A 23670-nucleotide genomic window follows, 5' to 3' on the forward strand; every position below is an offset into this window, starting at 1 on the left:
ATTTTAAGTGATGCTTTCCCAATAGTTTTAAAATTTGTTGTTATGTGCCTTCAAGTCGATTACAACTTATGGCGACCCTATGAATCAGCAACCTCCAATAACATGTTATAAACCACCCTGTTCAGATCTTGTAAGTTCAGGTCTGTGGCTTCCTTTATGGAATCAATCATCTCTTGTTTGGCCTTCCCTCTTTTTCTACTCCATTCTGTTTTTCCCAGAATTATTGTCTTTTCTAGTGAATCATGCCTTCTCATGATGTGTCCAAAGTATGATAACCTCAGTTTCATCATTTTAGCTTCTAGTGATAGTTCTGGTTTAATCTGTTCTAACAGCCAGTTATTTGTCTTTTTTGCAATCCATGGTATCCACAAAGCTCTCCTTGAACACCACATTTCAAATGAGCTTATTTTTATCTTATCCACTTTTTCACTGTCCAACTTTCGCATCCATACATAGAGTGTGGGAATACCATGGTCTGAATGATCCTGACTTTAGTGTCCAGTGGTACATCTTTGCATTTGAGGACTTTTTCTAGTTCTCTCATAGCTGCCCTCCCCAGTCCTAGCCTTCTTCTGATTGATTGACTATTGTCTCCATTTTGGTTAATGACTGTGCCAAGGTATTGATAATCCTTGGTAAGTTCAATATCCTCATTGTCAACTTTAAAGTTTTAAAATGCATTGTCTTTTTCTAGGTACACAGCGTTTCATACTTAATGCAAGAGTTTACAATTCTCAGTTGTAATAAAACATATTAAAAGTAATAAATCACATCAAATGACAGGAAAGGCGATTTAACAATAAAAAGAAAAACTGCAACACATCTTTTGTTGGGATTGTACATATAAACTTTAAAGTTATACAGGAATCTTTATCAGATGGAATGAATATGCATTAATAGTGCCAAAAGAGCACTGCAAAGTATTTTATAAGCTGGTTTATTGTTTTTGAGGATTTCTTGGTGAAGGCAGTTAGCACTGTGTCAGAATAGCAATGACCATGAAAAGCACAATATGCCCTGTACCATGGAGATTATAAAATGAACTCAACCTGTAACAAGCCTAGTTGTTGTTTTTTCATAGGGTTTAAGGAATCAGGCACTGTCCTATGCAACAATATATCCTCTTTGGACAAATATTGACAGTTCTTGCAAAAAAAAAGGGGGGGAGTTATTTTAAATATAAAGCATCTTTGAGATTTCTCAACAGATAAGAATCATTTTAGTAAAAGGTGTCCCTACAATGCATGCACTGAATTCTAGTCTTTTGAGCTTATATATGATTTTTTAAATTAATGATTGAGCCAAAAATGATGTTGTAGATCTCTCTCTGCCATTGGTGTACACATTTTCCCCCTCCTTTCCCGTAATAGCCAAACTAGTTTTGGAGATTTCAATGGCATTTCAAATATCTTGGAAACTACCTGCCAGTAGTCTGACTAACACTGTTGCAGCTGATGCACGCTGTAGTATAACTTTCAGAGACACACACTCAGCCTGTGATGAGTATTACATACTGCATTCTCTTTGGTCTATTTTGACATTTATTTCTAAAAAAGATGGACTGTAGGATGAATATTTAACTAAATTTAATTTCCATAGGTAGCCTTTTTTTTAAGTCAGTGTTAAGGCTACTTTTCCTTCTCCCATTTTCTTCAGTTTCCCTTTGGAATTAAATTGATTACACCAGCTGGTCTAGAAAATTTCTCCATCCCATAGACTTTGATGTGACATGGGCAGGAGTAAAAAGGTTAGGAAAGAGAAAAATGGAATGTAGGGGCTCAACCCCCCTCCCTAACTTCCAGGATCCTACTCCTCCCTCATTACATTTCTATGGTTATCAAGCTACTGACACTAGATGAGGAGCAGGAAGGGAGAAGTTATTCCTCCTGCTCTCCATGAACTATCATCTTTTTGCAGCTTGCGTATATATCTGCCTATGAAAGAACAAACTTCTGAAGCTGAAATTTTCCAGGCAACATCCCCTATCAGTGAAATCTAAGATGCCAAACTGAGAGAATGTTATCTGAAAAAAAAACTCATCCAAATCATCTACTGATAATGCTTCCATCACTGAGGAGACCAGTTTCTCTAGGAAACTGTTTCCACATGCATTTCATAGGACGTAAACTGACTCTCTCTTAGCCAGGTGCAACCAAAACAGCAGAGGTCAATAGAGGATACGTATTGTTGACCCCAAGTCAGGGTAGCCAGCTTGGTGCCCTCCAGATGTTGTTGGACTACAACACCTATCAGAGATGTTAAAAACCAGTCTCTCTTACCACCACCACTACCACCACAATATCAGCCTGGAGAGTGACAATAGTTCTTCAGTGAGCTGTTGGTGGCTTGAAAGGCAATTCTCAAGTGTACCTGCACATTTCATGGCTCCCTGCTGTCAAATAGGTTTTTGAAACAACACCAAAACTTGCAAAACCCACTTCACAGGGATGTAGTAAGTGGGATAAGCCATGATTCCTCTTTCAGACTGTTTTCAACTCACTGAAAAAACTACCTCTTGTGCCTCTAATCTCAAAAGGGAAGTTCAAGAAAGTGCAACTCACTTGCACTTCCTCTGCTGCTGCCCTTTTAGCACGTCTGAAGCCTATCTAAAAACAGGCATAATCATGTCACAAACCCCTGGCATGAAATTTCTTCAGCCCAAAATGAAAAATAAAAACCCTTCTGCTTGCACACTGAGCCTATCTCAGGCCGGGGGGGGGGGAGGAGGGAGAGACTGTTTTTCAACACATATACCACAGCAATGGAAGAAACACGAGTTATGATGAAGGTTTAGTTTCTTAGGAAACGTATGCACCATGTAATTTAAAATATCATACAATTATGTATCCAAGTATAGAAACACAATGGATGAAATTCACCCTTTACAACTCAAAGCCTAAATGCTGGGATGATGCGACAGGAACTTCTTGGAATTTATGAGCTGGGAATAGAACCTAGTCCCTCTTCTCTTAGAAACAAAAATAAAAAAAGGTGAATAGGCTGAAAATCCAACATAACTCAACAGCTCTTCTCTTACGCAGCAGAGCAATGATTTCTGCCTTTCTGTGCTGATTCAAGTGTAGCCAAAGGGCCACTTCAAATCCAACAGCCTAGAGGTGAGCTCTTTGTGTGAAGCTGCTTGTTACACAAAGCCTTCAACAGTAACATCCTTGTATTTCTTTCATTTATATTCCACCTTTCTTCTATGAAGAAACTCAAGGAGGCACACATAGGGTTCCCAGGCAGCCATTTCCCATCCAGATTCTGCAGACTCACACCTCCTTAGCTTCTACAAAGGTTCTGCCTTATGTGTATTTGGACTATGGCCGGGGATTTTACAGTTTGCAATTATGTAGTGAAAACCAGAGGATTTCCAAAGCGAATGGTTCACAATGTAAAGCAGTCTCAGATCACTACCACAGTCTTAAAACAGTATTGGGGAACCTCTGAACTACAACTCCTATCATCTCTGGCCATTGGCCGTGCTGGCCAGGGATGATGGGAGTGGAAGTTCAGCAACATCTGAAGGGCCAAAGAATTTCATACTGGCTAAGATCCAAACTGGCACACGTGAGTGCTTCACATCCATACAGGGGCTTCCCCTTTCCAGTACACACGGCTCTGGGTGCCCTGTGGAGCAGCAGCTCATGAAACAAGAGGAGCTGCCATTGGAAAGCCATTTTGTTTCTCCTCCAAAGATATGTGGAAATATTTTCAGTTGCCCCATGGTGAGTGAGGTGATACTAGATCCCACCCATAAACTTCCAGATTTGTAAGTAAGCAGCACCATGTTTTTGAAGTTGCCTCAATCTGAGAAGATCTTAACTATAGTATAAAAAAGGCAGCACTATGAGATCAGGAGCTATGTAGTAGAATGAAAAGTGTGCTGTACGATGTGCAGAATGAACCTATGCCACAGTGTATACCATAGTTCCATTTCCAAGTTGCTTTAGTGAGCAGGCCAGCATAAAGCCATTTGACCTGGTAAGGTGCTAAGAGTTTGGAGAGCCACAAACATGGCCATCTGCTCATATCTTTTCCTTTCTGTAGGATCAGAGGATTTACTTATCTCATTTCAAGGTGAATTTGAGGGGATTGCTTGGTTTACCATGCATGCAGGAAAAAATGTGCAACTGTACTCCTTTGCCACTCCAGTTCATTTCGGCTGCTCTTGCTTGCATCGAAGATAATAGTGGATTGTTCCCTATAGTTTTTAAATGTTCTCCATTTGCTCTAGAGCAGTGGTTCCCAACCTTTATGAGTATGGGACCCCCTTTTTAAGCTCAAAAAATGTCATGCCCCCTCCAACACTAATTGTAATTTTAGTCTCTGTTAATTGAAAAAAATGGTGCGTGGCAAAAATCACATCTCCAAATATCCCTTTTCATAAAAAGCTCCCTGCAGACAGGGAGGTGTTGCTTTCTTTGCTTGATCCAAAGGTCCAATCAAATTGGTATCCCCCTCCTCCCCCAGTCTGAAGATGTACAGTCCTGACTCCCAACACCAGTGGGTTACAGTGTTGGGCTAAGATTCAGGTTCAAATCCCCACCCAGCCATGAAGTCCACTATGTGACCTTGGGCCAGACACAGTCTCTCAGCCTATCTCACAGGGTTGGTGTAAGGATAAAATGAAAGGGGGGAACCATGTGCACCACCTTGAGCAACTTGGAGGAAAAGTGGGATATAAATGCAATAAATAAATAAATACATTTCAGCTGCAGTACGTGGACCCCAACCTCAGCAAACCTGCTGAGCTTTTTAAAAATCACCACCATCATCATCAAGAAGCAGCCATGTGGTAGTGGTGGGGATGCTAGATTGTGAAGACAAAAGGGTGGATAGATTGAGGAGGGGAGTTAGTGCTTTTCGGCCTTGGGATGATCATCAGAACTGATGACTTGGTTCGCATGCACTTGGGGAATGAGAGTGGAGCAGAAGGCAGATCAGCACACACACACACATACAAACACACCTACCCCTCCTGCAAGCATCTGCAGGCGTGTATATATTTAGGCACGTGGAGGGGACACCCTCAACTGCTGCAGCATCTCGGGGAGAGAGGTTGGGGGGCAGAATGTAGGTGGGGACACTGGCACACACATCTAGCCTCAGAAATGGAGGGTGAGCAAATCCTGAGCTTCCTCACTGCTCCTTGGCTCTGTCTGGGCTGAAGGCGAAACTTGGGCAGCCTTGCAAATAAGAATAATTTTTATAAGGAGGTAGCAGAGAAACAGGAGTCAAGAAAGGCAGGCAGGCTGGCTGTTAGGAAGGAAGGGGGAAAGCAGGCTTTCCTTGCAGCCTTGCTTCTTTTTGCTTCACAAAAAGCCCTCTCCTCTTGTTCAGAGTAAGGGCGTCATCAGCAGTGGCAGTGAAAGGAGCCAGGATAGTAATTCCCTCTTCTTCCTGGTAGCACCTCCCTCAGCCTCCTTTGGCATCTGCCGTATGTGGTATAGGCAGATGCCTGCCCTCGGCATGCCTGAAAGACACTCTTGCACTTCAGTAAAGTCCTTTCCTCTCGTTTGGAGCAAGGAAGAGGTGTCATCTGCAGTGGCAGTGGAGTGCAAACAGCATCCAGGGAGAAGACGTTTAAAAAAATAATAATAAATAATTCATTTCGTTACTGTTTGTAGCCCTCTCTGGATTACTTTGCGGTCCCCAGGTTGGGAACCACTGCTCTAGAGCAACAGGCTTGGGCAGGCTGAGATGATAACAGGGGAGAGGATGTAAAAAGGACTTCCGGATATTCATTGGTGGAAAAAGCAGCTTATAAAAATGTGGGTCAGACAGGAAAGTGGAAAAGGTATGGATGAACTCCTAGTCTTGAAGCTATAATATAGAAATACAAAGTTTGCCCACAAATATCCTTCAGTTTTGCAGATGAAAAACAATTTGAATCCCATGCTTGCAATACACGGAGAATACATGTGCAAACAAGTTATCATAAAGAAGCATCAAGTTGCCTAAAAGGTAATGAGCAAACAAGTCAGTCCTCAATCGCATTTCATGTCTTGTGCTAACTTAGGCAATGGAAAATGCTTGTTTCAGTGAACGTGTTATATGAAAACATATGCAGAACGTCAGAAACCCTGAGCTTATTTCAGTTTGCCTATTGTGAACATCCTTTTAAGTGTTCTCCTAATACTTTCTTTTTCATTGCAACAAGGCTTGAGCAGAGAGATTCCCAGTGGAATGTTTCTGTTATACCAAGATACCTGTCTTCTCTGCCAAAATTGCCAGTGACTGCTGCCATGTTCAATTTGCATCCATCTAGAAATCACACAATAGATCAAATGTGAATTGGTAAGGTGGTCTAGATGGTGTTTCTGAACCACTCAAATAGTGGCAATTTGGAAAAGAGCACACCCAAAATGCTTTGCAACCACTGACTCCAATGCTGTGAAATGGTCTTGCTTTCTAATTTTAACCTGTCCTGACCTTAAAAATACTTTATGGTAAAGTGACCTTTGTAGCTGTTTATCCTTACTGCAGAATCCTTTACAGCAAATAAATGTATAATTGCTATCAGATGTTTTGGCTGACATGTGCATGAATCCTTTCAAGACTATAAAAATATTTCTTAACCCCTATTCCCCAAGAAAGACATACTGTTTTCCGTATAACCTGAGAAACAAGGCAAAGGCAGGTATCATATTTTTCCCCTACAAATGATTTCTGAGTTCTGCTTACTTTGTTAATTTCCTTTCTCATCTTTTTAAAGCTATGGAGCCAAATGTGAGTGACGAACTCAGGCCACGTTGGTGTTATTAGGAGGGAAAAAGTCCATGGGTAGAATACATATATGTAAGAATATAAGAAGAGCCTGATGGATCAGGACAATGTCCCATCTAATCCAGCATCCTGTTCTCACAGTGGCCAACTAGATGCCCATGCAAAGCCCCAAGGCAGGAGCTGAGGGCAAGAACACTCTCTCCTCCTGCAGTTTACAGCAATTTGTATTCAGAAGCACACTGCCTCTGACTATGGAGACAGAGCATAGCCATCATAGCTAGTAGCCATCGATAGCCTTATCTTCCATGTGTTTGTCTAATGCTCTTTTAAATCTCTCGGAACCTCTTGCCATCATCTTTGAGAAATCCTGGAGAACGGGAGAGGTGGATTGGAGACGGGCAAACGTCGTCCCGCTCTTTAAAAAGGGTAAAAAAGAAGATCCGGGGAATTACAGGCCGGTCAGTCTGACTTCAATACCGGGAAAGATATTAGAACGGATAATAAAAGAGTCCATTGGCAACTATCTAGATGACAATGCTGTGATTAGAAGGAGCCAGCATGGGTTTGTCAAAAAAAAATCCTGTCAAACTAATCTCATCTCTTTTTTTGATCAGGTCACTAGCTTAGTAGATGGTGGAAATGCTGTAGATGTCATCTATCTAGATTTCAGCAAGGCGTTTGACAAAGTCCCCCACGACCTTTTGATTAGCAAACTAGTCAGATGCGGACTACATGGAAATACTGTCAGGTGGATTCACAACTGGTTGGAAAACCGTACTCAAAGAGTGGTCGTCGGTGGCTCTGCTTCGGACTGGAAGGAGGTCTCGAGTGGAGTCCCACAGGGTTCTGTCCTGGGGCCGATACACTTCAACATTTTTATCAATGACTTAGATGATGGGGTGGAGGGAACCCTTATGAAGTTTGTGGATGATACGAAACTGGGAGGGATAACTAACACAATGGAAGACAGGAATAAAATCCAAAGGGACCTGGATAGACTAGAAAATTGGGCTGAAATTAATAAAATGACATTCAATAAAGACAAATGCAGGATTCTGCATTTAGGCCACAAAAACAAAATGCACGGGTACAGGATGGGAAATACCCAGCTTAGCAGTAGTGCGTGTGAGAAGGACCTTGGAATTGTAGTGGATCGCAAGTTGAACATGACCCAGCAGTGTGATGCTGTGGCAAAAAAGGCAAACACGGTTTTGGGCTGCATAAACAGAGCTATAGTTTCCAGGTCGAGGGAAGTAATAGTCCCACTATATTCTGCATTGGTCAGGCCTCATCTGGAATACTGCGTTCAGTTCTGGGAGCCTCATTTTAAGAAAGATATAGACTAGTTAGAGCGGGTTCAGAAGAGGGTGACAAGGATGATAGCCGGTATGGAGAACAAGTCTTATGAGGAAAGGTTGAAGGAACTTGGCATGTTCAGTCTGGTGAAGAGAAGGCTGAGGGGTGATATGATTGCACTCTTTAAGTACCTGAAGGGCTGTCACATAGAGGAGGGTACAGATTTGTTCTCTGCTGCCCCAGAGGGTAGGACTAGGTCTAATGGTTTTAAGTTGCAGGAGCGTAGATTCAGATTGGATATTAGAAGGAACTTCTTGACAGTAAGGGCGGTTCGGCAATGGAACCGACTGCCTAGGGAGGTGGTGGGATCCCCTTCACTGGATGTCTTCAAGCAGAGGCTGGACAGCTATCTGCGGGAGATGCTCTAGCTGTGGATTTCCTGCTGTTGGACTCGATGGCCTACAAGGCCCCTTTCAACTCTATGATTCTATGAAATCCATCCAAATTGGTGGCCATCACTGCCTCCTGAGCGAGTTCCATAACTTAACTTGTGCTGTGTGTGAAGAAGTACTTTCTTTTGTCTCTCCTGAATCTTCCAACATTCAGCTTCACTGGATGTTCACAAGTTCTAGTGTTATGAAAGAAGGAGAAAAATTCTCTAATCACTTTCTCCATGCCATGCATAATTTTATGCATAATTTTATCTCTTCCTTACCTTTTCTCTAAACTAAAAAGCCCCAAATGCTGCAATCTTTTCCCATAAGGGAGTTGCTCCATCCCCTTGATCATTTTGGTTACTCTTTACTTCTAAGATGGATGACCTGCTACTCCTGTGATCAGTCAAGACATCCCGATCCATGACTGCGCCCATATGGATTTATGAAGCTGCTCTAAGCAAGGTCGGACTGTTGGTCTATTTAGCTCAGTATTGTCTACTCTGACTTATAACAGCTCTCCAATATCTCTCTACCTGATTTCCTCGTATAGCTACATTAAATCCTTGGAGATACCAGGGATCAAACATGGGACCTTTCCACAAACAAAGCATGTGCTCTACCACTGAGCTATAGGCTCTCCCTGCAATGCTGTGCAGATGGTGAGGGTCATTATGGGTCAGATAAGCAGCAAGTACAGATAGTAGAGTGCACCTGAAACACAAGTTAACCATGGGATTATTGTTAATGTACACATAGCCTTAGGACCTAGGTATTTCAGTTCTCAAACTGCATTTCTTTACTGAGATACAGACACTGATCTTGTCAAGCGTGAAGGGTTTTTAAACTCTTGAAAGCAGACACCCAATCCTTTCCTACTTCCTGCTTCTGCATAGAACCTTCCATACTTCATGAGAGCAGCATGGATTTTGAAGTTGTGTATCCATTCCAGAGTACAGACTGTAAAGTGAGAATCAGCCCTTAGAGGCAGCCTAATGTGTAAACTCCCACTACTTTAGGTGCATATTCATTTCTCTAAGTGATATATCTCCTTTCTGTGATGATTCGCCTCTTGTGCAAAGCCCACCTTCGGTAGTCTAATGTAGAGTATTAAAAATGGACACATCATTACCACTATTCTTTTTAAAAAAATCATTTCCTGCCCTTCCTTCAAAGAGCTGTTGGCAATGTATGTGGTTCTTCTCTTCCCCTGCTCTTTTATCACCCTAGAGGTAGCCTAGGCTGAAGGAGAGTGACAGGCCCTAGGTCAGCCAGTGTGGCTGAGTGAAGATTTGAACCTCAGTCTTCCTGCTCCTCGCCTTGCTCTCTAACCACTACACCGCATTGGCTCATTTTAGATTGGTGACAGGGAGTCCACAGAGGTAACATCTAGGGGAGAAACACACTCATTTTTCTGCTGGCTCCAGGGCGTCCCCACCTCTCCTGAAAACGGGGGCACACAATGCTAGTCAAACCCCACCCCTTTTTACTGTAAAACCTGGTGGAAGCAGCTCAAGTGCATTTTTTTAAAAAAAATCAACTTCAAAGAGATTTCGCAACTGATTGGCAGATCAACCTGTTCCCCCTCCAGGTGTGGCTAAAGGAAACACTTTGATCTGGTGACTAGTGTGTTTACAGCCCTACTGTCATCTCATGGCCATGTTCCACATCATTTTAAAAGCACAAACACACACATGTGAAAACATAATGTGGGGATACTGTGACACACATCTGGTTATTTTAAAAAAGAAAATAGATGCACCATCTTTCCCTTTCAAAGGTTTGCCCTACATGTGTGTTCTGTCAGAAAAGATGCGTGCCCTATTCATCCCATCTTGCAGCCTTTCTCAGATGGCTGCAATGTGCAGCCATCCCAGAAAAAAATGGGAACTGACCAAGTACCCTAAGTGACAAATAAAAAATGGTGCATTTTATGTTGCTGGTGGCCCTTGATGAGATAAGGCTGCAAAGAACATTGTGTGAATCATACTGACTTAGGGCCAAGACATAAAGCCAACACTGGCATGGTAACTGGTGTACAAACCAGGAACTGCGGCAGTCACATCACTATTGGCTGAGTGCAAAGAACACTGCACAGATTGTCTTCACTGTAAACAGGCCCTTTGCACTCTTGAAGTGCCCTGGCCAAAGGCCAGTCCACATATCATTGTGTGCACTGCAAGTATTCAGCAGCTGCAAAGCTGCTTCAGCTCTGGATATCAGCAGGCATACAGAAAAGTTACCATGCCGTAGATAAGTTCTATTGATTTGATTTGACCCCAGTGCCTTTTGCCATTGGATTTTAAAGCTAATTTGCTCTCTACATTTTCATTTCACCTACCAGTTGTAAACTATGTAACATATGCATTTATAAACTCACAAAACACTCTCACACATTTTCACATAGGCATGCCCAAAAGAAACACCTTTACCCCTCCTCTTGCACGGACAGGGTATGGCCAGGTCATTCTATTTCCAGTTTGTATCACTTTCCTATGTACTGATTCATAAATCAGTTTTGTTTTGCTCCATTTCTGCATTAATCTACAACGTTTATTATTTTTAAGAATATGCACAAAAATGTGTATTTAAATACGCATTTTTAAAATGCTTTTTCTGGAAAACAGCACACATTTCTAAGTGTTTTTTCTCAAAACACTCATTTCTAAATGCATTTTATCTTAAGATATGGATATGTAAACATATTTTGGGAAGCTTTCCAAGAAAAGAACTACATTGCAAAATTCAGAGAATGACAAAATCTGCAGGATAACTATATTCTGATCCGTACATTAGTCTGCGAGGTATGTATTGGGCCAGTTCATATTGGAATTTGCCAAGATCTAATTCCTCAAGGATGCCTAGTTAACAGAGCCTGTCCGTGACCTACACGTTCTTCAACACAGAAAAAAGGGACACCTGTGCACAAAACTGCCTGCGCACAGCTGCCTGTTTTCTCCAGTGCCTGAAGCACAGAAATGAATAATTTCAGCTTCTGTTCATAGCAAACAGAAAGGCAGTTGCTCAGTGGAATGCAGAAGGGTCCAGGTTTAATCTCCGGCATCTCCAGCTAGCGCTGAGAATGCCTCTTGCCTGAAATCCCAGAGAGTTGATGATGATGATAGACTGCCTTCAAGTCGATTCCAACTTATGGGTGACCTTATGAATAGGGTTTTCATGGTAAATGGTATTCAGAGGGGGTTTACCATTGCCTTCCTCTGAGGCTAAGAGGAAGTGACTGGCCCAAGGTCACCCAGTGAGCTTCATGGCTGGGTGGGAATTCAAACCCTGGTCTCCCAGGTCGTAGTCCAACACCTTAACCACTACACCACACTGGCTCTCTCCCAGAGAACTACTGCCAGACATTGTACTGAGCTAGATGGACCATTAATTTGACTCAGTGTAAGGCAGCTTCATATGTCCCTAAAGGAGACAGACAAGATACTAGTAAGGAGCACCAGCCTTGCAGAGACCAGAAATGGTCATGTGCGCTATCCATGACGTCCAGACAAACTGAACAGATTTACTCAACACAACAGGAGAAGCCACTGGCAGTGCTGTGTGAGGCTACTTGGTATTTAATGTTGATGCAATGCTTCGTGTAAAGAGGTGATAATTCAACTGAATGTAATTTTGACAGGAAGAATATCAAGGCAGAGGGCAGATCAATCTGTCCCCATCCATTGGCCAAAGACAGAGCAGCTGCAAGGAGCTTGCTTTCCTCTTTCCTGCAAGAAAGAACACTCTGCTCCAAGGGCCAGTTGCCTGGGACTGCAGAAGCAACAGGAAAAGAACATGCTGGCCCTGTCCATCAACAAAAGGAACACGAGCCACCAACTGCTATTGAACCAGCAAGGGAAGATCAGCCTTGCCCAAACAGGATATAAATTCTTGTAGTTCACCACTTTATTCTGGCCTAGAAGAATTGGATCTCCCTCCTCTACCTTTTCCCTCCACTCCCCTTCCCTTGTGTGTCTTGGCTTTTAAGTTTTCTTAAAGGGGGACAAAATGTACTAAGTAAATAAACTTTTTACCACCTCTACCCTGGAGGTGGTGCTAGTTACTTCTATTTAGTCCAATCATAAATATATATATAATTTAAATTAGAGAAGTATACTGCCAGGAATGGATGTCTGATTTTTTTTTAAATGACTACTGCTGTTTTTGTTGCTTCTGCTGCTCTTATTATTATTCTCAATATGCTGAGAAACGTAATTTCACAGATATCAGAGGACAAATGTCTTTACACAGGGAGATCATTAGACTTGGGTCCTGGACTGTGAAAATGCTGATGTGGAATCCAGGCTAGACTGTAGGGTCGTCAATCTTTTTGGGCCTGTGGGAACATTGTCAAACCAGTGAAACTGTGGTGGGCACCATATGTGCACTGCAACTTTATCCCAGCAGTAGCCCACCCCAAATCACACACACACACTGCAATTAGGCTTTTTAAAAAGCCTTATATCGGTTAAAGAACACTTCTTTCACCAGAGAGGACCTGAAGGTGCCAGGAAAGGTCTCTGAAGGCACAGGTGCCCCTGCAGGTGCCACATTAGTAACCCATGGGCTAGACATAGTCTGGAAGGGCTCTGACTATAATATCAGTATCAAAGGTGGAATACAAAGAGGTTCAGCTTCTCCTACCACTACACTATTATCAGTGACCGGCAGTACATTTAGGACATCCAAAAGAAAATATTTCTTTACACTTTGTGCAATTAATTGCTGGAATCTGCTGGCATAAAATGTGGGCATCGGACACATAGGTTAGATAGTGTTAAAAGGGGATTGAACAGGTTCATGATGGCTATATAGAACTTCCATGTTCAGAGACAGAATGCAACAGCAGGAGAGAATTATTGTCCTCATTGCCAGAAGCATCTGGCTGGCCACAGTGAGGAAACAGGATGCTAAACTTAGATGGACATTTGGTCTGATCCAGCAGGACAGCTCATTATACGAGAAGATGCACCTGCTGAAACCCTATCCAGGAACTCGGTTCTTTCTTAAATCTGGATACCTTACTGGGATCCCATTTGAACAGAGATTATCTTTTAGTTCCCCTATCACACTGAAGCAATGAAAGAAGGAAGGTCTGCAGTGGCAAGATTTCCACCTGGCGAAGAAAGAAGGGCTGGAAGTTTCACAAGACCATTGAGTCAATAAATGCTATAGCTATTCCATTACCTCGCTGTTAAATCACAGTGGCAACTTCAAAGCTCTCCTTCCAACATATGGAATTAGGCAAGTGAGAAGAGCGTGAGTGGAAAGGGAAATACAAGTGCGCATGCATTCAATTAAAAACTGAATACACATGTTAAGCATTTCAGGAAAAAGTGCTCTAAAAGGAACTTTGGTCCAATTTGCAGCTCTTCTGGTCTCTTGGGTAAAATGTTAAGTTTTCCAAAAGTTTGTGAAAGCATGACTTTTACTACAAAGGCCAGATCAATTCAGTCAAATGTTCTTTAACGTACATGAAAGATTTGCTCCCCTAGGAATGAGTACAAACAGTCTAAAAAGATTAAATTGTGGCAGAAATTCTGAAGAGCAAATGTCTCCCATCTGGATGTCAGCTCTTGCATATATAACAGACTGTGCATTCACAAGTGGCTCAACATATTGTGTATATGGATATTTGTGCCTCCTAGTGTTCAATTTGTTTGTGCAAAATGACTGTCTGTTCACTTCTGGAAGGACAATCAAATGTCCCAGATCACTTGTGCATGCACTGTCAGAGCAAGAGGCTTGCTTAAATTTGGCAAAACAGACTGAAGGACATAACTAGATGGAAAGTTACCTCTTGTTATTATGGAGTGGCTCTGGCCCATTGTTTCCCCTATGCTTATCTTCATCACCTAAAGTGATCTGGAATCTGACCCACATTTTTATCCATAAAGGTCAAGACTTTCCTCTTCTCCCAGGCATTTTTAGCATGTGTTCTTAAATTGTTTTAACATTTTTTTAATTGTGTTTTTAAATTGTTTTTGTGTTTTAAAATTTGTATTATTTGTTTTTAATGTTTTTAATTGCTGTAAACTGCCCAGAGTGCTTTGGCTATGGGGCGGTATATAAATGTAACAAATAAATAAATAAATGTCTTATGGCTAAGCTCAAATAACACAGTTTGTGGCATTGCTTGTGTTTGTCCTAGATTATTATTTTTTGTTTGTTTGAATAAGATACCTTGAGAAATCCTACCAAAACTCAAACGGCACAACTACAACACATTCATGCTGTAGATTAATGCAACTGTGCAAGAAACAAAACAGGAATACTTCACTCATCTGCACAGGGACAAAGCAGCTGGAGGAAAGGCAAGGCAACAGAGTGCAGATGGACAAAGTAGCCCAGTCTACATGCAGCAAGAATGATGCCCAAGTCAGGACTGAATGCTACATTTCTGTCCACACAGATTCATGTGTTGCAGCACTATCCAAAAAGGCACAATTGGAATTATGTCAACTCAACCTCCTACTATGCCTATACTGATCTTTAGATTTTATGGTTGTTTTTAAAGCTATAGTTATGCTGGTTTTTTTGACCCTGATCAGTATTAAATTAGTATAGCCTGCAAGCTTTAAGGAGCAATTTACAGATTTGGTTTAAGTGAAAGCCGTAGTAACTGGGTTCCTGCTGGGAGGAAGGGTGGAATATATTTCAAATAATAAATAAATAAACTTGACACAGGCCTCTCCCTGCAGGCTTGGTCCCCACTGTTAGGTAACTGTCTAACATGAAAGAGGTAATGAACCCAGGTTTTTACACACACACCCCACCTGCAGTTTGCTATCACATGTAAACTTTTTCTAAGCTTCCTCTTTTAAAAAACTGCCACTTCATCAGAATTAAATCACTTAAGGAACTTCAAAATTGAACTCCCTCCTAAATTAATACCAAAAGCACAACACTACAGAATTTAACAGAAAGCCCTGTGACATCTAAAAATCTAACACTTTTCTTATGATATAAGATTTCACAGAGCACAGTCTAATCCATGCTTATAACACAATACACTTGTTAAAGTCTTTTAAGTGCCACAGTGATCTTTGTTGCTTTCTCTATAACACAAGTGTCCTTCTGAAATATATTACCAAATATAGCACACGCAAATAGTACTTAATTGTACTTATGTAATACGTATAGTATTCATGTGAGGTTTCTCCCTTTATGTCTATGCAAACAAAGGTGCTACATGCAGAGTTATTTCTTTTTAAGTATCTGACAAGGCATATGACTGTTAGAAATTCTGTCTTGGTTAAAACAAAATTTAGCGCTTGTTAAAGCGTTAAGAGGAATGCTGATGGGGTCAAAGCAAATCTTCTGATAAAGCTGTAAAACCATCTCCAACACGCCAACGTGACTGAATGCTACCATTAGGCTCTCATGCAGTCTGTTTTCCTGCAACTAGCAATTAGCTACATAACCCTTCAGTGTGGTAACTGAATTTAGAGCATAGTTTTAATAATAGTGGTAGCAGGACTCATGTTCTTTAATTTACAGTATGACGATAAATTTCAACTCAAAGTCATTCTTTTTATTTCCTTTAGACTCACAGAATGCTGCCTGTGAGTATGTTAACCTGTCCACAGCAAGGTTTCCAGATGTCCTCTAAATACATTTTGGGGCAGCTAGTGTGGTGAAAATCCACTGTACATAACGTATATTTTTAAACTTCCTTCTTTAGGTTTTGCCTTTGGTTTGTCAAACGCAGGAACTTCACACACCTCTGCAGCAAAATATGTATTGGTGCGGTATGTCCTACATGCAATTTGGTGTTAAGTGGGAGCTATCAAAATGTGTTCCTCGCTGAATATGCTTTTTCATAAGAAACCAGAACTGAAAGGGTTAGGATGTGTTACTGCAGCAGTTACCAGCAGACAGCCATCTAACCTTTGGTACTTACAGGAATTTTATGGCTCTTGATCATATTATCAAATTCTTCATTAATTTTTTTGTATTTTTCTTCAGTGCGTGGGGTGAGGGCATAAGAGGAGTCAGGATCGGGGCTTTCACAGCCTTTGTTTTCTTTCTTGTTCAATGCCTGCCAGGTTCAGAGAAATATCAGAAAGTAAAAAAAATGAAAGGGAGTTCAGAGTACTTACACATAATCTTTGCCTGCTGATCATTAGATCAATATCTTCATTAATTTTCCTGTACTTGTCTTCAGACTCAGGGCTGTGACCTACTGAATCATCTGCATCGGGGTCTGGACTGTCACAGCCATTAAGTCCTTTCTTTCTCAATGTCTGAAATACATAATTTGGAAAGTTCAAGCCTTGACATAGGCTGCGAGAGAGATCCAGGGCCTTTACCATAGTTCAGGCTGCCTGGTGGTTGAAAGCTGTTACATTTTACATTAGGGGGAGAAAGAGGAGAGAAATGCATTAGGTAAACAAACTACAGCTCTTGTTACCAGCAGCAAAGAGAGAAACCACTGTGACCTCTTCTGAATCTAGAGTCAGTCGATAAATGGAGAGAGTACACAATCTAATAAAATGTCTGTGCTATCATCTATGATTTTCCCTGTAACAGAAACATCAGCAGGTTAAAAATTTCAGCATTCACATCTTTGTTTAGCACTTAGACAGGGTAATGCATTAAATCACATAGGGAGCTGCTAGCAATTCTTTGTGAGTGGAATGACGATCCCAGAAACAACAACCAACAGTTTTCAAGGTAGTACAACCTTAAGCCTGGAATGTCTTTTGTGTCAATCAGCAGACATCGTCTCTCTTGCTAAATTCCAGGAACATGACTAAAATGAGGAAGTTAAGTCAGGATACTCTGCCCAGTTAAGTGAACACTGCCCAGGTTACTATTTCAAGTCACTGAGATACTCTCATTCTTAAGCCCAAGAAGAGGCATTTAAAACTTACTTAAAAAAAAAAACCCATTATGAATTATGCCTAATAAGGAACACATTGTCTGAATGAGTTTCAAAATGGATGGAACTCCTGGACCCAGATCCTTACTTTGTTCTGGATAAAACCTCTACATTCAACAGAAAATTGATATTACTACTTATGAGTCAAAGGTGAGTTATGTAAAGAACCTGAGCAGCTCAACATACCTGCATCTGACTTTACATATACACAACTTATTATATACTCTTCTCTTACTAAGATCTTAGTCATAGGGTGCATTGGGAGAGGATAGCCTTTCTTTCTTTCTTTCTTTCTTTCTTTCTTTCTTCATCCTTTTTAGGATTTCAGGTTGGCGTACAAACTATTAATACAACCGACTGTATTAATCTATTAATTGATTAATACTTTTGAGAGGAAGGGCTGAATGTAAATTTAATAAATAATAAATTAAATAATAAAGCAATTTTTGTTGTTATATGCCTTCGATTACAACTTATGGCGACCCTATGAATCAGCGATCTCCAATAGCAGGCGCCAAAAGAATCACAACACTGGTACCATGTGGGCTGCCCTGTGGAGAATGTTTTAAAGCCAGGGTGCCATCACTATCTTTCCTCTAAGGAGCTCAAGATGGTATACATGGTTCTCTCCTCCCCTCCCCTCCCTTTTTATCCTCACACAACCCTGTGGAGAAATTTAGGGTAAAAGGTAGCAATTGGCCCAGGATCACCCAGTGAGCTTCATAATAGTGTGTGGATTGAGCCTGGATTTCTCCTGTCCTAGTTCAAAACTCTATTACACTGGGTCTTTTTATATGACTTAAAGAAGGACTGAAGAAGGCAGTGTGGTGTAGCAGCTAAAGGCCAATGTGGATTTTAGGAAAACCAGGTCAACCATTAGTAAATTCACCTTGGTATGTCATCTCTTAGCCAGGTACCACAGTGGGGATAAAATGAAACAAGAGAAGAGTTGGACAAATGTGAAAAAATAATTATTAATAAATAATTTTATTTTTTTTAAGAGGGTCATAGGTATGCCAGCCACACTGATGTCTTGGGCTGGGCAGGTTACCTTATTTGGGATACCAACAATTCAATAAAGTGTAGAGCATGCTTAGGACTATTGAAATTCATTCTTTGTTGGAACTGGGACTGATGGCAACACCACAAATGAAGTTCCAAAAACTGCTAGGGATGTTGGGTTGTATTATATAGCGTACTGTATATTGTAGAGCTAAGAAACTGTTCCATCAGCACAAGTATTATTACTTGCACAATGGAATTTCCCCCCTTCCCCCGCACCCTCCAAATCATTTCTGGGGGTTCCTTAACCCTTAGAACATTCTTGACACTCATCTCCAGAGCATAATTGGGGAGGATGCAAGGGAAAGTTCCACTGCACAAGCATAAATCCTCGTGCTAACAGAATGGGTGGATTGGATTATTACTACTGTGGCCCCTTGCATGGCTTTCTGCAGAAGGAAGCAAACAGATTAAGCTGCTAATGCTTGCTCCTTGTCTTCTTGTGTCACCAACTGAAGATCAAGGTGCTATTTTTTTTCCGGTTAGCCTCAAACTCTTAATTCTTACCTGCATTTTAAAATTCTCTCTTTTTAATTTGCATATAAATGTCTATTCATAGCATTCATTTAGAATCTACTAAAAACATTTCTGTTTTGGTGGGCCTATTCAGACATATGATTGGTTACATGTTTTATCGCGTTTCATTCTTTTTTTAGAGTTTTTAAGCAGATTTTAAATGTTTTAAAATATATATTTATTTTGTTTTTAATTGTATTTTTAACACAGATATGTTTGCTGCCCTGGGGTCCTTTGGGAGGAAGGGTGGGATGTAAATTTAATAAAATAAAATAAAATCTGTTTTGTTTATGATAACTTTCTTTGAAAGCCTTAATTTTTATTGTCAAAGTGAGGTTTCAGTCTTATGGATCCTTACTTGGAAGTAAGTCCTATTAAACACAGTGGGAACCTTACAAGTAATCACACTGTAAGTCTTGGATTGCTCATTTTGAATTTGGTGCATTTCGTTTGAACCCAAACAGGTGAATAGTAATCTAATGGCCTCTTCTTTTCAGATTTTGGGAGTCAGGATAATCAACACAACAAAAGCACGAGGGCTCAAAGTGTCACTCTTCTAAAAATCCTTCCTTATGACACAGTGGGTAGAATGGGAATGAACCCTCGAGTGCTGGTGTGAAGCCTATTTCCATTGGTCGCTGCTTCTTGCTGATTATCTGAAATGCCTTTCTCTGTCACTGAAGGCCAGCCAGGTCTTACGCTCCTTGCTCCCATTAGGAAGATTTATGTCTCAAGTAACTCAAGGAGGCAGAAATCTGTGCAGTATATTCCCAATCCACCTCTACTGTGAGTACAGAGACTGCCACTGTATTTGGCAATGTAGAAAGTTCAATAAAGTTGTTAGATAGAATTTCTGACCAGTAACTCTTATTCAAAACACTGTTTAAAAAGTATGCATTTTATGACGTAATTTGTTAAAGAACTTTAAACTTTTAGGATTTCATTTGAAAAAACAGTTGACAGTTCAATGCAATCCAAGTAGCAAGATCTACGCTCAACATTCAGTATCAATGCTTAATTATTTAACTAAGCACAACACAGCCAATGTGATGACCTGTTCATTCAATATTAACGTATTGCAAGCTGCAATTAGAAAAACATTTTTTGGTGTGTCTTCTTTTTTGCATTTCTTGCATGTCATCTATCAGCAAATTATCTACCAGCAAGGCCCATCGCCATGGCCACTAATGCTTCATTTCTGGCCTGGCTACTAAAGGGCCAGGTTGTACCAATCAAGTGACCAGATTTGGCTCCAGTCATTGATCCTTAGTCTAGGGGTTGAATCCAATAAAGTCATTGCTTGAGCAGAATGACTTCTGCTTGAACAGTGGAACTTCCTCTCCTCTCCCTGTGTGCTCCCTGCAGTCCCCAAATGTGCTCCGGATGGTTGGTGGAACCCAAGAACAGATTGGGGGGGGCGTTGTGGAGGGAGGAGAATGAGGAAAAGTCATTCTGCTTGCACAGTGACTTTGTTGGATACAACCTTATATCTGTGCTTACATCTCTAAATTGTTATCCTACTGACTACAAATTCTAGGATGTTCATTAAAGCCCTTAAGTAACATGCTCTTTCAGTCTTCAGACTTAATTTGAACATCAACAAACTGGAAAAGTACACTTTACACACAACTGAAACCTAACTTATAATTATTAAGCAGAATTCCAGTTGAGAAAAATGATGATGACAACATTCACTGGGCACAATTTCTTAGGATAAGAACTTCTTTTGTGTAAATCCCATTGAACTGAATGGGAGATATAGAACTCCTCTACTATTTATTTATTTATTTATTTATTATTTAATTTGTATCCCGGCCTTCCTCCCAGCAGGAGCCCAGGGCAGCAAACAAAGCGCTAAAAACACTTTAAAACATCACAGAAACAGATCTTAAAATACATTAAAACTAAATAGTGTTAAAAACATAAAAAAAACTTTAAAAAAGGGTTAAAAACATTATTAAAAAACATATTAAGCAATTCTAACACAGACGCAGACTATTAATCTCTATTAATCTCAAGAGATTTATACAGGATACATTTCTGGTGTGTGATGCCCCAAACACACCAACAGCCTGGGGTACTGCCAGGGCTTGAGTTTAGTCATCTAGGCATTCATCAAGAGCCGCTGTGGGGAGGGAGTGAATGAGTGCACATCAACTGATCTGAAAACATGCAAGTTGGCTCCTTGTTTCGTGAGAGCTCAGCAGTTTACAATCTGACATAAGGCTACATCACTAGGCATCAGCAATTTTACTTATCCTAGATATCCACACCTGTCAGCGACTCTGCACCTGTTGTCTATTCTGGCAAAGACCAAATGACAGCAGCCAATCGTTGTTGCTTCTGCTGCAACATGGCCATAGATGGCTTTTCTCAGTTGTGTCTCTGCAGACTGGGGCTGCTAATCTCTGTGGATTTCAGCAGTCTGCTTTTTGTACTTGCAATGTTGTCACAATTTTCAGCTCTTCACTGTGTTAAGTGTTTAAGAACATCATATTCATGGGGTTTTTTTCTAACACAGTCTTCTTTTCCACAACAGCTCTCAAACAGTTTAAAATGTCCTCAGATCCATGTTCAGTCGCCCCGTCTCCCCAAACTGCAGTTTTAAAAATATGATTGTGCTGATTTGGAGAAAGATATTGTCTTGTTTTAAAGCAACTCATCAGCCTAACTTTTTACAGGAAGGGAAAGTGGACAAGCAGGCGCACAGAAGCATTTTGTAGATATTTATTTATTAATTATATTTATATGCCACCCCATAATATAAAGTTATCTGGGCAACTTACAATAAATAGATATAAAAAAAATTAAATGCAAAATAAGGCATAAAACCGTAAAATCAAAAGCAACATACATTCAGCAACACATTGCAACTCACCAAAGGGCCAAAGCTAAATATACAAGAATAAATATAAGAAGTCAAAGTAAGTCAAAGATTTATTATACAGCCACGAGAGTGGCTGTTATACTATAGCCAGCATGGATTTTTCACATTCTGCCATGTTAAATTGAAAATACCCCCATGCCATTCTGCTGCTTCCCATAAGCACATTTCAAAACAAAAATCTTACAAAATTTATAGTCCTGAACTCAGAAACGCTTGCTTAACAACCCTCTATGTTTTCATGGCGATACACAAAACGGTCAGAGAGAATCAAGAGTTCAAAGTGTAAAACAAGAGAAAAAAAATCCAGACTCCTGTTGGATTTTTTTGTCAGTGTTCTCATAATTTGTTGAAATTAATTAAAAATCAGCCATGTTCACAGAGTATCTATAATCTTATTACTGAACTTGCACCATACTCTGCCCTTCATCTTCTGCAGTTTAAACACTAAAAAAATGCATGGCTGATTTTCAATTAATTTAAGAAAATTAAATGTTACCAACTTCTTCCAAGCTACACAGGAAGTGGATTGGACTGTGAAAGAGAAACCCAAATTGTGTTTTCAGTTTTACAAATTTGAAGAGCAGTACAATATCTCTGATATAGCTGCCCAATTTCCCCGCTTTTTAAAATTTGATAGAGTTATCTGTTGGCTATAGGTACATTCTTAAACCGCAAGGGTTTTTTTTGCCTATTAGTGAATTGATATCTTACATTTTGGAGTTGGATGTGAAAATGTCCTTCTATGTGTGGAAGTTATTTTCCACGCACCAGAAAGGTTTGTTTTACACCATGCTCTAGAATACTGCATGAAAAAAGTGAACCTAAATCCAAAGAGGTCCTTCTTAGCTTTAGTGGGAACTTTTCTGCCCTTCCCTCGAAATGCAAATAGTTTGTGGGCCCTGCTCTGGATGAGGACTACAGTGTGGTGCAAAGGATTAAAGGCCTCCTAAACATTACCACCCCTGCATGCCAGGGTACTGAATCAGATCAGGGATCCCCACAGTGGCTATTTGTGAAAAGAAAAACCCTGTGCTCAAGGTGAATCCATATGACTAACAATGTATAGTTCCCCCCTCACACACACACCTTATCACACTAAAAGGAGCATAAAGGAGAGAGGCACTGGACCCTTATCTCCTCCCATGCCTTGTCTCCCTGCAGTTGGTGACTTTCCCCCTATCTTCCTGGCACCAGCACCTGAAGTGATCTGGGAATGAAGAAAAGTGGCTGGAACAATGAGCTAAAGGGGGAGGGGAGTAAGATGGTGGAGTGGGTGAAATTTAGCACTATTCTGTCCTTGTATCGTTAAAGTAAGATCCTCCACCCCTATGCTTTACATGCAAATGGGGCAGACACATGAAAATATATGCATATGCACCACCTCTTACCTAGTTTGGTCCCAAACATACACTCATCAGGAAGCCACAGCCAATCCTGGATCCCAAATGAGTGCACCTGTATGACACACATTTGCAAGCACAGGTCTGTCTCAGTCACATTTTACCTTTTTATATACTTGAAGAACAAGTCTGGTGCATGCACGCCTAAAAATATATGTTTGCCATATGTTTACAATAAAGATTTCACTGTTTGCTTTACTTTATTATTTATATCCCATTTTTTATTAAAATAAGAATTAAAGCTGCTTTCAATAAATATGTATTTTATTTTGTATGAATATATCTAAAATACCTTTCCATGTTTCTGAGCTTCCCCTCCCTCAAGCTGTGGCCACATCGAGGGTGGAAACATCAGAATTATCCTTTGCCAGGAACTATTTTTAGGGCAGGAAATGATGTGTGATGCAGCCAGCAGAAACTGAACGACAAAATATAATTACTAGAGGCAGACTTTCTTCTCCC

At 40.6% G+C, this 23670-nt stretch overlaps 1 protein-coding gene across 16 annotated transcripts in view; it reads right to left on the bottom strand.

The window, feature by feature from the left end:
* MEF2C (myocyte enhancer factor 2C) overlaps window positions 1-23670 on the bottom strand; it is a 219266-nt gene that overhangs the window by 55570 nt on the left and 140026 nt on the right. For 13 of the 16 annotated variants that reach the window (XM_061622139.1, XM_061622058.1, XM_061622054.1 and 10 more), the window contains one exon: window positions 16562-16705. In XM_061622139.1, the coding sequence (XP_061478123.1) occupies window positions 16562-16705 (144 nt within the window). Of the gene's footprint in view, window positions 1-16362; window positions 16501-16561; window positions 16706-23670 lie in introns of all 16 variants that reach the window. The other 3 variants (XM_061622149.1, XM_061622130.1, XM_061622165.1) reach the window with 2 other exon arrangements.

The sequence above is a fragment of the Rhineura floridana genome, chromosome 1, assembly GCF_030035675.1.
Source record: "Rhineura floridana isolate rRhiFlo1 chromosome 1, rRhiFlo1.hap2, whole genome shotgun sequence".
NCBI lineage: Eukaryota > Metazoa > Chordata > Lepidosauria > Squamata > Rhineuridae > Rhineura > Rhineura floridana.